The sequence below is a fragment of the Ornithodoros turicata genome, chromosome 3 (assembly GCF_037126465.1).
Source record: "Ornithodoros turicata isolate Travis chromosome 3, ASM3712646v1, whole genome shotgun sequence".
Lineage (NCBI taxonomy): Eukaryota > Metazoa > Arthropoda > Arachnida > Ixodida > Argasidae > Ornithodoros > Ornithodoros turicata.
Genome location: NC_088203.1, coordinates 69918683 through 69932369, shown reverse-complemented (window position 1 = coordinate 69932369; position 13687 = coordinate 69918683). Strand labels below are relative to the sequence as shown.

General features: G+C 44.3%; 1 protein-coding gene and 1 non-coding gene across 4 annotated transcripts in view; both read left to right on the top strand.

Moving 5' to 3' along the window:
- The window catches only part of LOC135388584 (CREB-regulated transcription coactivator 1-like), an 80864-nt gene that overhangs the window by 50345 nt on the left and 16832 nt on the right, over nucleotides 1–13687 (top strand). For all 3 annotated transcript variants that reach the window (XM_064618208.1, XM_064618207.1, XM_064618206.1), the window contains exons 13-14: nucleotides 10736–10948; nucleotides 13359–13530. In XM_064618208.1, the coding sequence (XP_064474278.1) occupies nucleotides 10736–10948; nucleotides 13359–13530 (385 nt within the window). The remainder of the gene's footprint in view (nucleotides 1–10735; nucleotides 10949–13358; nucleotides 13531–13687) is intronic.
- Nucleotides 12571–12643, top strand: Trnaa-ggc (transfer RNA alanine (anticodon GGC)). The gene has a single exon. It is a non-coding gene; the product is annotated as a tRNA-Ala (tRNA).

Here is a 13687-nt window from a genome sequence, read left to right as displayed (position 1 = left end):
ATGATTAGTGGTGTTGAACAGACAACTGTTTGTCATATTTTAGGCACAAAAAGCAGTTTTGGCACCTGCATGTTGAGACAGATGTATCTCTACATACTTTGCCATGACACAAATATATAAAGCAACAAATGTACCCTCTACTTTATAGACCTGTTGCTCTGGGCCAGGTGGCGCGAGTGAGCGGTAACGTCAGTGCCCCAAATTGTGCAATACGCGGTCGTTTAGCAGACGACAGAGCACTTTTAAATACACAGTCTCGAGTTGTTCGCACTTTTCAAGAAGCACCGCTTTTTCTGTGGATTTCCAACAGGTTTTGTAGCTTCCTTGGCATCATACCATTTGAAACACCATGCAAAACACGCTGATGAAACGACCTACTGTTGAGATCTGTGGCCGTTTGGGCCCGAAATGGCGCTGTGCAAACTTGACTGCAACAGCCCTATTAGTCAACACTGCCAAGAATGTGGGAACACAGTCTTGTACCACCTACACTCTTCAACATGACCTTCACACATGAGACATTGTAGGTCAATGAGACTCCAGAATGATGTCCTCTCCCTCCCCATTGGCTGAAAACATTTTTCTACTACTTTGCATAAGGGGAAGTTAGTACAAGAAACGCACACGTTCCTTTTTTGAGCAAATCAGTATTCAGAGCGTTACCATACTGTGGTGGGCCTGCAGTGCATTACGTGGTACAGCACACACTGCAAAAAATTTCACCGTAGAACATGTCCCCCATTCTAATGACAGTCTTCTCCAGTTTTTCAAACTGCCATTTCCCATAGTGCTTTATGGTATGACACAGTATTTCTAAATGTTTACTGTAGTTTACCAGTTGTAGCAGAAAAAGATACTACTGTTTCCGATCACAGGACGCAAGCCATAAGTGCTATACGGCAACAGTACATGCTGCTGTCCAGCAGTTGTTCGTGTTTGAACATGGTATGGTGCATGCAGGGTAAATTCCATGGCTAAAATATCCAAACGTGAGCAACTGTTAGATTACATGATGTAGAATGCTGTAGAGTACAGTACAACCTCCAAAGTCGGACACCTCCCTACCTCGGACAACCCCCCATGATTTCATTGCACGGGCAGGCTCCCCTTGAAACTACATGGGAACGAAATTCTCTATGTCGGACACCTCCCTATCCCGGAAGTAGGACAGGGTTTTCCCTGCTAAGTCGGACAAAACCCTGGCCAAATTACCTCAATCTCGACCCATCTTTGCACCAAAAAGACCCAAAATGAGCCAGTGGCATTGACTTTCGCCCCCTTTTTCCCCTATACTGGTCTCGGCATTTTGTTGTTTTAGTTTTTTGAGTCCAAAAACAAGTGCTGTCAGTCTACATTGTAATTCTTCGTTGTGTGAGCACTTGTCTTCGGTTTGTCTAGTGCCTTTGAATGCGCACTGCACCAAAGCATTGAAAAGCGGGCTGATGCTTCAGAGAAAAGTCCTCGCTGCTCGAAAAGCTCCAGATGTAATGCCATTGAGGGGAATCTGAACGGAACTGAATCTACCAAAATCAGTAATAATTATCAGTGAAGAGTGGGTAGAGGTACCACTACCACCAGGTACCACTAAGGAACATAAATTGAAGAAGGGGGACATTTCTGGCAACACAGCTGTGATCTTTTCCATTTTTTGTTTCCCTCATATTCTGTAACTCGGACACGCTTAAGTACGAGTAGTACGCTTAAGTACACGCTTAAGTATAAGTAGGACACGCTTTGGCTGCACCGCGGGTGTCCAACATAGGAAGGTTGCACTGTATTTATGTCCCATGTCATGTGACCAAAAACAATATGTGCTTTCGCTCATTCTGCACAGCACAGGCCAAATGAGCTGCATGTGAGGATAACAACATGAAACCCGAGGCGCCGAGGAAAAGGCATGACTTTACGATCTCTGTGTGAGTTGTTTCATGTTGTAATTGTGTACCAGCTCGCCTGTACCTGAGAATAGGTTTGATGCATTGTACACGCACCTTAGACATGCAGTGTGTGGTGTGTTGTGATAGTAATGCCACTGCCAATTGAAAAATAATGCTCCAGGTGGATTGTTTCGGTACAATCTTGAACTAAGCATACCAAGGAGTAGGGCATCTGCGTGACAGGTTTACCTGGAAGTAAGATTGTAAATGTTAGCTGAAGTCATTGAATAATTAACATTATCAATATACTGCTGCAGATCATACCAACAATAGCACACGAGATGCTCCGATATGTTCTGCAGGAATGTCTCTGTACTCACAATATTAGTACAGCAGCTACAGAAAGGCATAAAACAAACTTTTGTATACATGATACCACTTGAATGCAACACAAGCTTCTGTTGCATTGCCATCACACAACAGCGGACAGATTTACCTTACTTAAACATGAGAAAAAGAACGTACTGTTGCACACATGATGCTGTTTGAATGTATTCCTGAAACGTCCCGAAAAACATAATTTATTACTGAAACACATCAACTGGAATATTTCGATTTACCTTACTCAAAACTGAGAAAAGGTATGTGCTGTTGCACACATGTAACTGCTTGAATGTACCCCTTGAGGGCTCTGGAAGAACACCTTATTTGTGACCAAAATACAACAGCTGAGCCAGCATTTAAATCTATACCTTACTCAAAATACACAAGATATGCTGCTGTGCATATGATACGATGATACTACCTAAATTTTCTCTGAAAGCACTAGAGTAAGAACACAAACACCTCAGGCATGGTTGCTCTAAGCTAGCGAGCAACAGCAAGGGTACACGAATAATAGAAGTCGGGCACAAGTGATGCAATGCACTTTATTCATCAGAAAATGAAATGTCTCAGTACCAGGTGTCACTGTTCCGTAAAAAAAAAAACAGATGAACTTTGAAGGGGCGTCTGGTTGGCACTGGTGACAACCTTTAGCTTGAAACCCAGAAGATGATAGTTGAGACGTGGAGTGCAAGCTTTTCGGTGGTGCCAGAATGCCTGCGAAATCATTTAACAAATAATGCAATTCCAAATCTGTACTGAGAATACACCCGCTAAGGCCTAATCTCTAAAGGATGACGCAGTAACTGACAGATAGCGTACTTTTGTTTTCTATGTGATGGCATTTGCACCGCATGACTGACTTGTCTAACATAACGCGTCTTACCTTTATCTGATGCCTAGTCCTGCCCCTGCAATCTCCTGCTGCAGATAAGGTTGGCACAGCATCCCGGACGAGACATCTTCGGCTTCGTGTGAAACAGGTTGCGCATTGCTTCCGTAACATTCGTATGAGTGAAATGAACAGATCAAATCGCTGCTTTCGAAGGTGCACCCAGTCGGAGTTGTAACCGATTGTTGCAGTCAATAACTTTTTCTTTCACCTTTCGGAAAGTTGTGGTTTGAAACATTGGAACTGCATGCTGAAGTGTTCTTGCAGACGGGAGCAAAAGGCTCACGCATTCTCGGCACGCAGCACAGAACACGAAACACACCAGGAAATCTGTACTGGCCTAGCAAATGCTTTGCAGTCGAAGGAAGCAAAAGTCACGTTCCTCGTGGGTTCAGTAAAGTCCAGAAATATACTGGCTCCCTAATAGCGAACTGCTTATCACATCCCCAATGTCAATCTGCGCAGCAGACGGCTTGCAGAAGAAACCAGCCGGCTTGGCGGAAGAAATCAAGCCAAATGTCATGCCAAACCGGAGCACGGGCAGACCACGAATGTGTTGTCAACACAGGGTTTGCAGGCCGCAAGACGGAATGTCAGTGAAACCAAAAATTCACTTTTTCGAAAAACCGCGAGGAGTTTGGGATAACTGTTTCGCACACATAATCAGTGTTCTCTTATGAACACATCATGTGAGTACCATTCCATTCTGTGACACTCGAAAATCGGCGTAGCTGAGCTTTAAGCTTAACAAAATGTCCGCAACACGTAGAGCCTTCTGCTCATCATCATTGTCCTCAAAGAATTGAAGAGCTGTTTGTTGTCCAGCTTGAGCCACAGCATAACCGTTGGCTTGGCCTTGCTCAAGTTGTCGGCGCCAGAGCCTGACAATGTGCCTTGACAACTGTGCTGCCTCTGTTCTCATAAGCTGCTGAATGTGACTGCACTATGTTTAACTAAAGACATCACAACTCCTTGCACAAGGATCAACCTCCCGTGAACGTTATACAGAATTTTTGCATGCCATTCATGTCCACAAATAACACCCTTTCCTCTTGTAGTTCTTGTGGATGGCTTTGAAAGAGGGAGCAAAGCTCCCTTTGCGCAACAGAACGTTTTACTTTCAAAAGTTAAGTTCTCCTGCAGAATGTGGGGAGAGGCTTGCCCTCATACCGATAGCATACATAATAACGAGACAAAAATACATGGACTACATGTGGTTTGTACCTTGCTGGACCGTCCATTGTCAGAAAAGCGAGTTTCCATATTAATGAGATGAAAATACATTGATAAAGTTTGGTCCTCACAAAAATCGTCCATAATTCTAGTTGCCCATATTAATGCGGTCCATATTAACGAGGCACGACTGTATTCATAAAGCACTGTATGACACTCTCTGAGGCACCAGTAGTCGCGTAGAGTCCAGTCATGACCCGTATCATCAAAATAGTCATGGGTTGACATGTTATCGGTGGTCGTAAAACGCATATGCCGCTATTTGAACCAGGGGTAGCCACAGAAAGGCAACAAATGACATGTGTCGTGAAAATAGTCGTAAAATGTTGTGACATAAAGCATCATCTGACACTGTTTGAACCTGGAGTACCACCTCGCATTGCATAGTGGTTTGGATGATATCCTTCCACGCTGAGACTGGGAGGAGACACGGGTGTGAACCCTGGCTCCAGCCTGTGCTGTCAGAGGTTTTCCCTGGGTTTTCTGGCACACTTTCCAGGCAGATGTCAGCACAATTCCCCCTGAAGTCAGCCCAGGACGCATGCTAAGCCCCCTATCCCCCACTTCTTCCTGCTGTACGCCCTCCATCTGTCCACGTCTGTATGCCGCTCATAGCCACAGTTGCTTCGCGGCGCTAACACAGAGTTTTTTTAGAAGTGAACCAGGAGTAGTCACAGAAAAATGAGTAGTGTGACGTATTTATTCTCTAGAGAGCTGGCCTGAGATTTTCCCTCTCCCTCGCGCACCCCGCCCACCCGGAGCGCGCCAATGGGAGGACGCGTGGGCGGCGTCTGCTGAGTGCCATCTGGGGGCAGAGGTTCGAACGTAGACGGGGACGTGCTTTTGGCGACGCTACATCCACTGGGTCGTTCCATCCACCACGGCTCTGAGTTGGCCCGTGAGATGGCGCTGCTCGATCTGTGAACCCAGAGCTCTGTGTGAACCTTGGGACCGCAAAAATGGTCGGCGATAAGTACTGAGTCATGATCCCATTTCTGTCTCTCTTTTTTTTTTTTTCTTCTTCTTTTTCTGTTTTCGTGGAATGAATTGACGGATTTTGACGGCTCCTGTGTTCGCTTGTTTTTGCTTTTAATAAACGTTTCATGATCGGCGTCCTTGAGCGATGCCCGCGTTTGTTTTTTGTTTGTTTTTGCTTTTAATGAACGTTTTATGATGGCTTGATTCATTGCCTGTTAGGCGCGGACTTCGAATGGCGTGTTTGCGGCGTCCTTGGGCGATGTGTGCGTTTGTTTGTTTTATTAAATATATGGAACACGCATTGTTAGAGTGATCTTGATAAGACGTCCGTGGAATCGTTGCGTCCATGTTTGGGTGATAGTAGGGCGTTCTTTGGCGTGTGTGTATGTGCCTTCCTTTTTATTGAGCATGTCATGCGATTCGTGTACGATGCGCTGTGGACCGGGACACGGGCGGTGAGAGGTATACCCCCTTTTTTATTTCTTTGTCGTTTCGCGGGACAATGCGTCATTATGGACTGTTTCTCTCTCCACTTTTTTTTCTCTGTTTCATACCCCCTCTTTGTCTTCACTGCGTCATGCAACACGTGTTGTTACGAAAGGAATTTGATGACATTCCTTGCCCGTGCCGTTTTTGTGCGCATGTTTAGATAATACCGACAGAAGGCTCTGGTTCTTTTCCCCCTTTTACTGAACATGATGCCACACATGTTGTTACAGAAGGACTTTGACGAGACGCCCAGGCCGTTTCTGTGCGTATGTTTGGTAATGCTGGCTAATGACGAAAGAAGACTACTTTTTTGGTGGTTTCTTTCATTAAACTTTTGGTGGCACCATACCGCTGTCAATCGACTGGGCACTCAAATCGGACAACAGCGATATTCTGCTGGACGAGAACTCTTCCAAGAGTGCTGCGTACGAGTTCAGCAGCGGTTTTTATGACAGTCTAACCTAAGAGTCGTCGACCTCTCGAGACGAGTCCACTTGTTCAAGGTACAGGCACCCATTTTAGGACCTTCCATTGCAGGGCCAGGGCAATGGCCTGACATTCCTTTCTTTCGACTGTGTGGGACGGAATGTTCAAGAACATTGCGGGCATATACGCCATTGCAAGTCACCAGTTCAGACCGGAAACGATGGACTACAATTCGCTACGCTGCTAAGGTCTAGAAGCTGAAGAGATACTGAAACAAAGAAAGCTCCGGTTCCGCGTAAACCACCCACCATTTTCGGCGTTTTGACCCCTCTTTTCTCCTTGTAGGAGAATAATCCGCATTCACTGAGGAACCCAAAGACGGACTTCACAACACAAAGTTCAGTGACAAAAAGTTCATTGTGCAAAGATAAGAGGTTAGAACGGCTTAAGAGGAAAAAGGAGAACGAATTCTTGGTTCCATTGTATGCTCAAGTATAGCACGTGCCTAGTTGTGTTCTTTCTGAGCTCGTCCTATCTCAAACTTTATAACTCCCTCCGCATGTTTTCTGCAAAAAATCGAAGTCATAAGGTATAAGTGCTTGTCTCTATGTCTGTTGCCGTGAGTTCCTGTAGTATACTTGACGTACGTGCTGGACCATAAGGACGCTGGGCTGATGTCTGTTATGATTTCGTTAGCTTGGGATACGCCTATTTGCCTAAGGACTCTTGCGTACCACGGCGCACTGAGAAAAGCAGTGCAAGCATGTCGGGTGTCCGCTCATTTCATCGAATGCCGGTTTGTCGAACGACGTTTTATCGACGTCATTTTATCGAATGCTGTTTCATGGCACGCCACCGGACAGTTGCTCACCAGACAATTGCCTGTCGGACAACTGCTCACCGTTAGAATCAATTTGCCGCCATTTTAGATGTTAGGTCAGATTAGAATTAGTCAGCTGGCATTTTAGACATTAGGTCATGTTAGAATTGTAGTGTGGGTATTATAGACGTTAGAATTGGCGTATTAGCATTTTAGACGTTATTATTGTTGTTGTTATGTTAGAATCAGTTTATCGGCACTTTAGGTTTTGGCGAAGGCGTGTTTTGCAGTTCTTCGCAATCGCAACAATGCAAATATTCACAACAATCGTTCAATCATATCCTGAATGTAGCAAAGCACATGCGTTAACAGTGTGCCAACCTATATATAGCTGTGGCTGGCGCTGATACATGATCCCAAAGCTGTTTGCGCGCGGTGAAGTTAACTGAATTAAATTTCACGTTTTATCTCTGATGCTTCGTCCTCTGTCACTCACTTATCCGCCGACAAAGCACTGATTTCCAACATCGTGATGTCGGCGCTAAGCCGGTGGTTTAAAACGGTTGGGGGGTTCGGCTTACGGGATATCGGCATGCGACGCGTGATCCATATCGGACCATTCCGTATATTCACTCCACTCCTGTTCTTGCATATATGATTGCGTTTGTTATTGCTGCCTTGTTAGTCGTCCAACATTGATCAGTTTCATTAATCCTATAAAATGACAGTCAGATGTCATTTTGCATGAGCACGCATCATGATATGCTACAGCATATAAAAACAACAGTGTACTCCACTACCGAGGCATTACGGCACGGGTTTCAGAGGACCGCCCTCGACCACATGTACTGTTGTCATCGCCAACAAAAACCTGCCCATGCAGTTCCTTGCAATAAATGTCATCTGCATTAATTTCGCAGCCTGCTGTGGTCAGTTGCATGCGTCTCCTGGTTTCACATAGAAAGATGATGCGCGCCCAGTCGATTGACAGCGGTACGGTGCCACCAAAAGTTTAATGAAAGAAACCAAAAAAAAAGCAGTCTTCTTTTGTCATTAGCCAGCATTACCAAACATACGCACAAAAACGGCCTGGGAGTCTCGTCAAAGTCCTTCTGCAACAACATGTGTGGCATCATGTTCAGTAAAAGGGGGAAAAGAACCAGAGTCTCCTATCGGCATTATCTAAACATACGCACAAAAACGGCACGGGCATGGCATCTCATCAAATTCCTTTCGTAACAACACGTGTCGCATGACGCAGTGAAGACAAAAAGGGGGTATGAAACAGAGAGAAAAAAAAGCAGAGGGAAACAGTCCATAATGGCGCATTGTCCCGCGAAACGACAAAGAAACAAAAAAGGGGTATACCTCTCACCGCCCGTGTCCGGGTCCACAGCGCTTCGCACACGAATCGCATGACATGCTCAATAAAAGGGAAGGCACACACACACACACACGCCAAAGAACGTCCTACTATCACCCAAACACGGGCGCAACGATTCCGCGGACGTCTTATGAAGATCACTCTAACAACACGTGTTCCATATATTTAATAAAACAAACAAACGCGCGCATCGCCCAAGGATGCCGCAAACGCACCATTCGAAGTCCGCACCTAACAGGCAATGAATCAGGCCATCATAAAACGTTCATTAAAAGCAAAAACAAACGAACAAACAAACAAACGCGGTCATCGCTCAAAGACGCCGAAAACTTGCCACAGATATGTTCATAGTCCGCGCGCAACAACAGGTAATGAATCAAGCCATCATAAAACGTTCATTAAAAGCAAAAACAAACGAACAAACAAACAAACGCGGTCATCGCTCAAAGACGCCGAAAACTTGCCACAGATATGTTCATAGTCCGCGCGCAACAACAGGTAATGAATCAAGCCATCATAAAACGTTCATTAAAAGCAAAAAGAAACAAACGCGGGCATCTTTGAATGACGCCTATCATAAACCGTTTATTAAAAGCAAAAACAAGCCATCATAAAACGTTCATTAAAAGCAAAAACAAACAAATGCGGGCATTAAGGATGCCGATCATGAAACGCTTATTAAAATAAAAAACAAGCGAACACAGGAGCTGTCAAAATCCGTCAATTCATTCCACGAAAACAGAAGAAGAAGAAGAAAAAAAAGAGAGAGACAGAAATGGGATCATGACTCAGTACTTATCGCCGGCCATTTTCGCGGTCCCAAGGAATGCGCTGCGTTCACAGATTGAGCAGCGCCATCTCACGGGCCAACTCAGGGCCGTGGTGGATGGAATGACCCAGTGGATGTAGCATCGCCAAATGCACGTCCCCGTCTACGTTCGAACCTCTGCCCCTAGATGTCACTCAGCCGACGACGCCCACGCGTCCTCCCATTGGCGCGCTCCGGGTGGGCGGGGTGCGCGAGGGAGAGGGAAAAATCTGAGGCCAGCTCTCTAGAGAATAGTCTTTGAAAATAGCCATGAAATGTTCTAATGACCGCAGTAGTCACGAAACACCACATGACACTGTTTCAGCCAGGGTTAGTCACAGAAAGGCAAGTTGTGGCACAAATTATGAAAATAGTCATGAAGTCATAATAACTGATAGTAGTCACGGATAACCCTGTTACAACGTTTAAATCAGCAGTAGCCATGAAAAGACGTAATGACTGGAATGCTGATATTTGCATGAGGTTTCAGTCATGATAAACTGAATTACATTATACAGTTATTGTCACATGAGATAACCGAGAGGATGGCGGCTAGCTGGTGAACATTCATAGTGCAAAAAAACCTTCAGCTTGAGGAATGTAAAATTAAATTATTTTTATTTATTAATTAATATTTTAAAATTAAATTGGATAGCATTTGGATTAAAGTTAATGACATTTGTATTGAATGGGGAGTGCCTAGATTAAAGTAAGTGACCAGTGGATTAAAATGAGTGGGCAAACCTGTAGGTTTTTTATTATCTTCAGACAAGCTTCGTTAGATTGTTTATTTGTGTTTTGCTGTCGTAGAGGATGTTAATCGCATCCAGAAACGTGCGTATGAGACCAGTGGGGTAATGTTCGGCATGGGGTCACAGTCTACTTGGCCAAGTTTCTTTTCCAAAAACAGCTTACAGATTAAATAAAGGAGTTTTGAAGATTGGCACTCCCTCTGCAGCTAAGGATGCCCCAGCGGTGTAACATCATGATGACATGAGCCAGGCTTGTCTGCTTCGCGTTCGCACCACAATATACAGTCAAACACCTTTAGAACGATGCTCAGGGGACCGCGAAAAAAATTCATAGTAAAGGTTACTTCATTAAAGAGGATGTCCGCCATCTTGTTTGTTTACATTTCCGCTTTGCTCCGTCCGCCTGGCAATAACCATAAGAGCCGAAAAGGGAGAGACCACTCAAATTGTTAGTAGTGCACTCACAGAACGTATTTATCTGCGCACAAAGAAGTCAGTTAGTCTTTTCTGAACTAGTGCGTTCTGCTGTGCGTTCGTGCATAAACTGCTTCCGCTTCGAGGATGCTTGTACAGAGATGGCATCGCCGCCCTTCGCTGCCATGTCTGCCATGACACACCTTGCCACGACAACAGACTCTTCGTGAATGCTGTTGGCCTGGACATACTAAACGTGGCATTATTACCTTTCCCAGCAAATGGCACCTCAGAGTCCGCAGCAGCATTCATATCGTGGGCAGAGCGGCCATATCGAGCAGTCCTGCAGCAGCGCCCCTGCATCTCCAACGTCTGCACCAGGAATGTGCTCCTTTGGCGAGCGTTCTCCTTCTGCGTACTATGTGCCCCCTAATACAGCTCCCCCAATGCAGAAACACTTTAACATTGACTACCAGGACAGGGCCTTTCAGGTGGGTGTGAATTCCTTGAGTATTGCTGTGCCCACTCAAACTGCCCCAGGTGCTGTAGGAGCTCTCAGTGTTTTCCTAATACCTGCTGCAGTGAAACAAACTTTTCCACATACGAGTATAACACAGACAAATGTGTCTTTTTTTTCCGATACAGATTTTTCATAAAAAAGCTGTAAGAGCTATAGGCATCCCATTTTCACTTCTATTATCTCTGGGCCGGCGGACGTTCTTGGCCATCTGTTGCTCAACCGTCGAATGACTAATTACCTAAAAATCGTTAATTAACTGTTTAATTATAGAAACTACAAAGTTGTCCCAATGAGAACATCTGTTCCCTTCGGTCACCTGTTATCGTAGCTGTTTTCAGAACAGAAGTCTGTGTGATAGATCGTCCGCAAAAAATTTGTGAAGGAACAATATTTTTTCCTTATTTTGTTCATTGGGCGCATCTTCAGAGACGCGTCTTTCCTTCACCTCCAATGTGAGAGGGTGAAGGTGCACAGTGTCGCCTCATGCGTCGAAGATGAGCTTTAACTTGCGGAAACAAAACAAATGTATTGGGTGACGCTATCGAAACTGCCCTTATCTTGGGTTGCATTTTCTGTTTTCTTTTAATCTTTTTGCAGGACACAGAGGCGATAGTGTGCTCTTGTGCTCTAGGAAAGACACGTGTCTGAAGATGCGCAATGAACAAAATAAAGAAAAAATGGTGTTCCTTCACGAATTTTTTGCTGACGATCTATTGAACGTATTTTTGTTCTGAAAAGGGCTATGATATCAGGTGACCGAAGGGAAGAGATGTTCTCATTAGGACAACTTCGTAGCTTTTATAATTAAAAAATTAATTAAGGATTTTTAGGTAATTTGTCATTCAACGGTTGAGCAACAGATGGCCAAGAACGTACACCGGCCCAGAGATGATAGAAGTGAAAACAGGATGTCTATAGCTGTTATAGTTTTTTTATGAAACATCTGTATAAAAAAAAAAAAGGACACCCTGTATAGTACTCTTCTTTCAATACATCTTTTAAGGGTTAGATATAATGTCAAGAATATGCGAGCATCTTTAGGTTGAGCATTGCTACGGATAACGTCATCTTTAGTAGTGCAGTGCAGTTCTTTCAGTGTTGGCTATGTACAGTTCTATTTACTCTAGAATGATCATCTTGAGTCAGGTTCCAAACTGTGCCTTTTGCCACGTCCTCTAAAGACAGCATTTGCCACATTTTCTGTCTGGCAGAACCATGTAAACTGGCATGTTTCGTCATTGTCACTTTTCTGGCGCTCTTCCACAGATTGCACTTAGTAAAAAAATTCCACTTTCTTCTTCTATGTTTCCTGCCATAAGCAGAACCCTTCCTCAAGATGTACATGTACAGTAACCCCTCATTAACACGACGTTGTATATAAATAGGTAGTTGTAGGTATTTGTCCCTTCTATGTTGTTCCAGCCTCAGAACATCAGTTCTTTCATGTTCAACAGTTGCCGCCTGCATCGATCCCGTCGTATGAATGTGTGTATGAGTGAGCAAAAATGTAAGAGTGAAAGGAGGATGAGTGAGAGAGAGAGTGGCTGGTTTGTCCCTTCAGATGACGCACCCTGGAAGTCGCTGAGAAGGCGTGTTAGCTTAGCTCAATTGGTAGAGCCCTGGACCGGCAATCCAGAAGATGTGGGTTCGAGTCCTACAGCTAGCTAACCTTTTCAGTGACTTTCATCTTTCATCGTTAATTTCTTAGGCATATTGAGGCTTTGTAGGTATTTGTCCCGTCTATGTTGTTCCAGCCTCAGAACATCAGTTCTTTCATGATCGTAGGAAGCTCCCGGAACGGGCTTTCGTCTTCACTCAAGGTCGTTTCCAACGTATGTTTTTTTTCACTGAAATCAAAAAATGTCATCGGCGGACCTTGGTCGATTTAAAATGGAATTACCCCAGGCACTACACCTTAGCAATCCACTTGCACACAATCTACAGAGCTGGCCTTTTGACTCTCCTACTTATTGTATGGTTGTGCTCCATGGGTGCCACTGCTCTGTGCAAAATTACTGGATCCGTGTAGGGCTCATTTACTGAAACATGCATCGTGCTGAAACATACTGAAACATAGTTTTAGGAGTAAAGTCAAACCTTGTTATAGCAAAGTCTCACGGAAACTTTCAAATTTCATTGTAATTGTTGTCCCTTGTTCATGTTCAAAGTTCATGTTCCTTGTTCAATTGTTCATTGTGTTGTTCCTTCTACACCTGCTATTGAAAGAACATAGAAAAAAAGTTGCTATTTCAAGCAGAGCTTGGTCCAGGTTATCCTTTTCGTTTTGAGACTCATTATGCTTAACGTGCAAATAGAACAGTGAAAAATGTGACTTGACATCAATATGCCAATTTATTAAAAGTAATTCAATCCTGTTTCAGCTGCCAGATAATAGCAGCAACACCTCTCCGGTACAGAACAATCCTGGTGGCATGTTTTTCACAGATTCATTGGGAAGAGACTACTACAACAGGGACCTCCAAAACAAGACCTCTTCAGATCACAGTACGACGCCTCAGACGCCGACGAGCATCCCCGATATTATTCTCACAGGTGAGCTTCACTTTTGCCACAGTTCAGGTTGCTCTTGACATTCTGCTACTTTTTTCTAATGCGAGAAGAAGAAAAAAGAAAAGCGAAAGGAATGTTGCAAAGTAGAAATTGACCCTGCACCTGAATTACACATGCACAACTCTGACTCTGCTTCTTG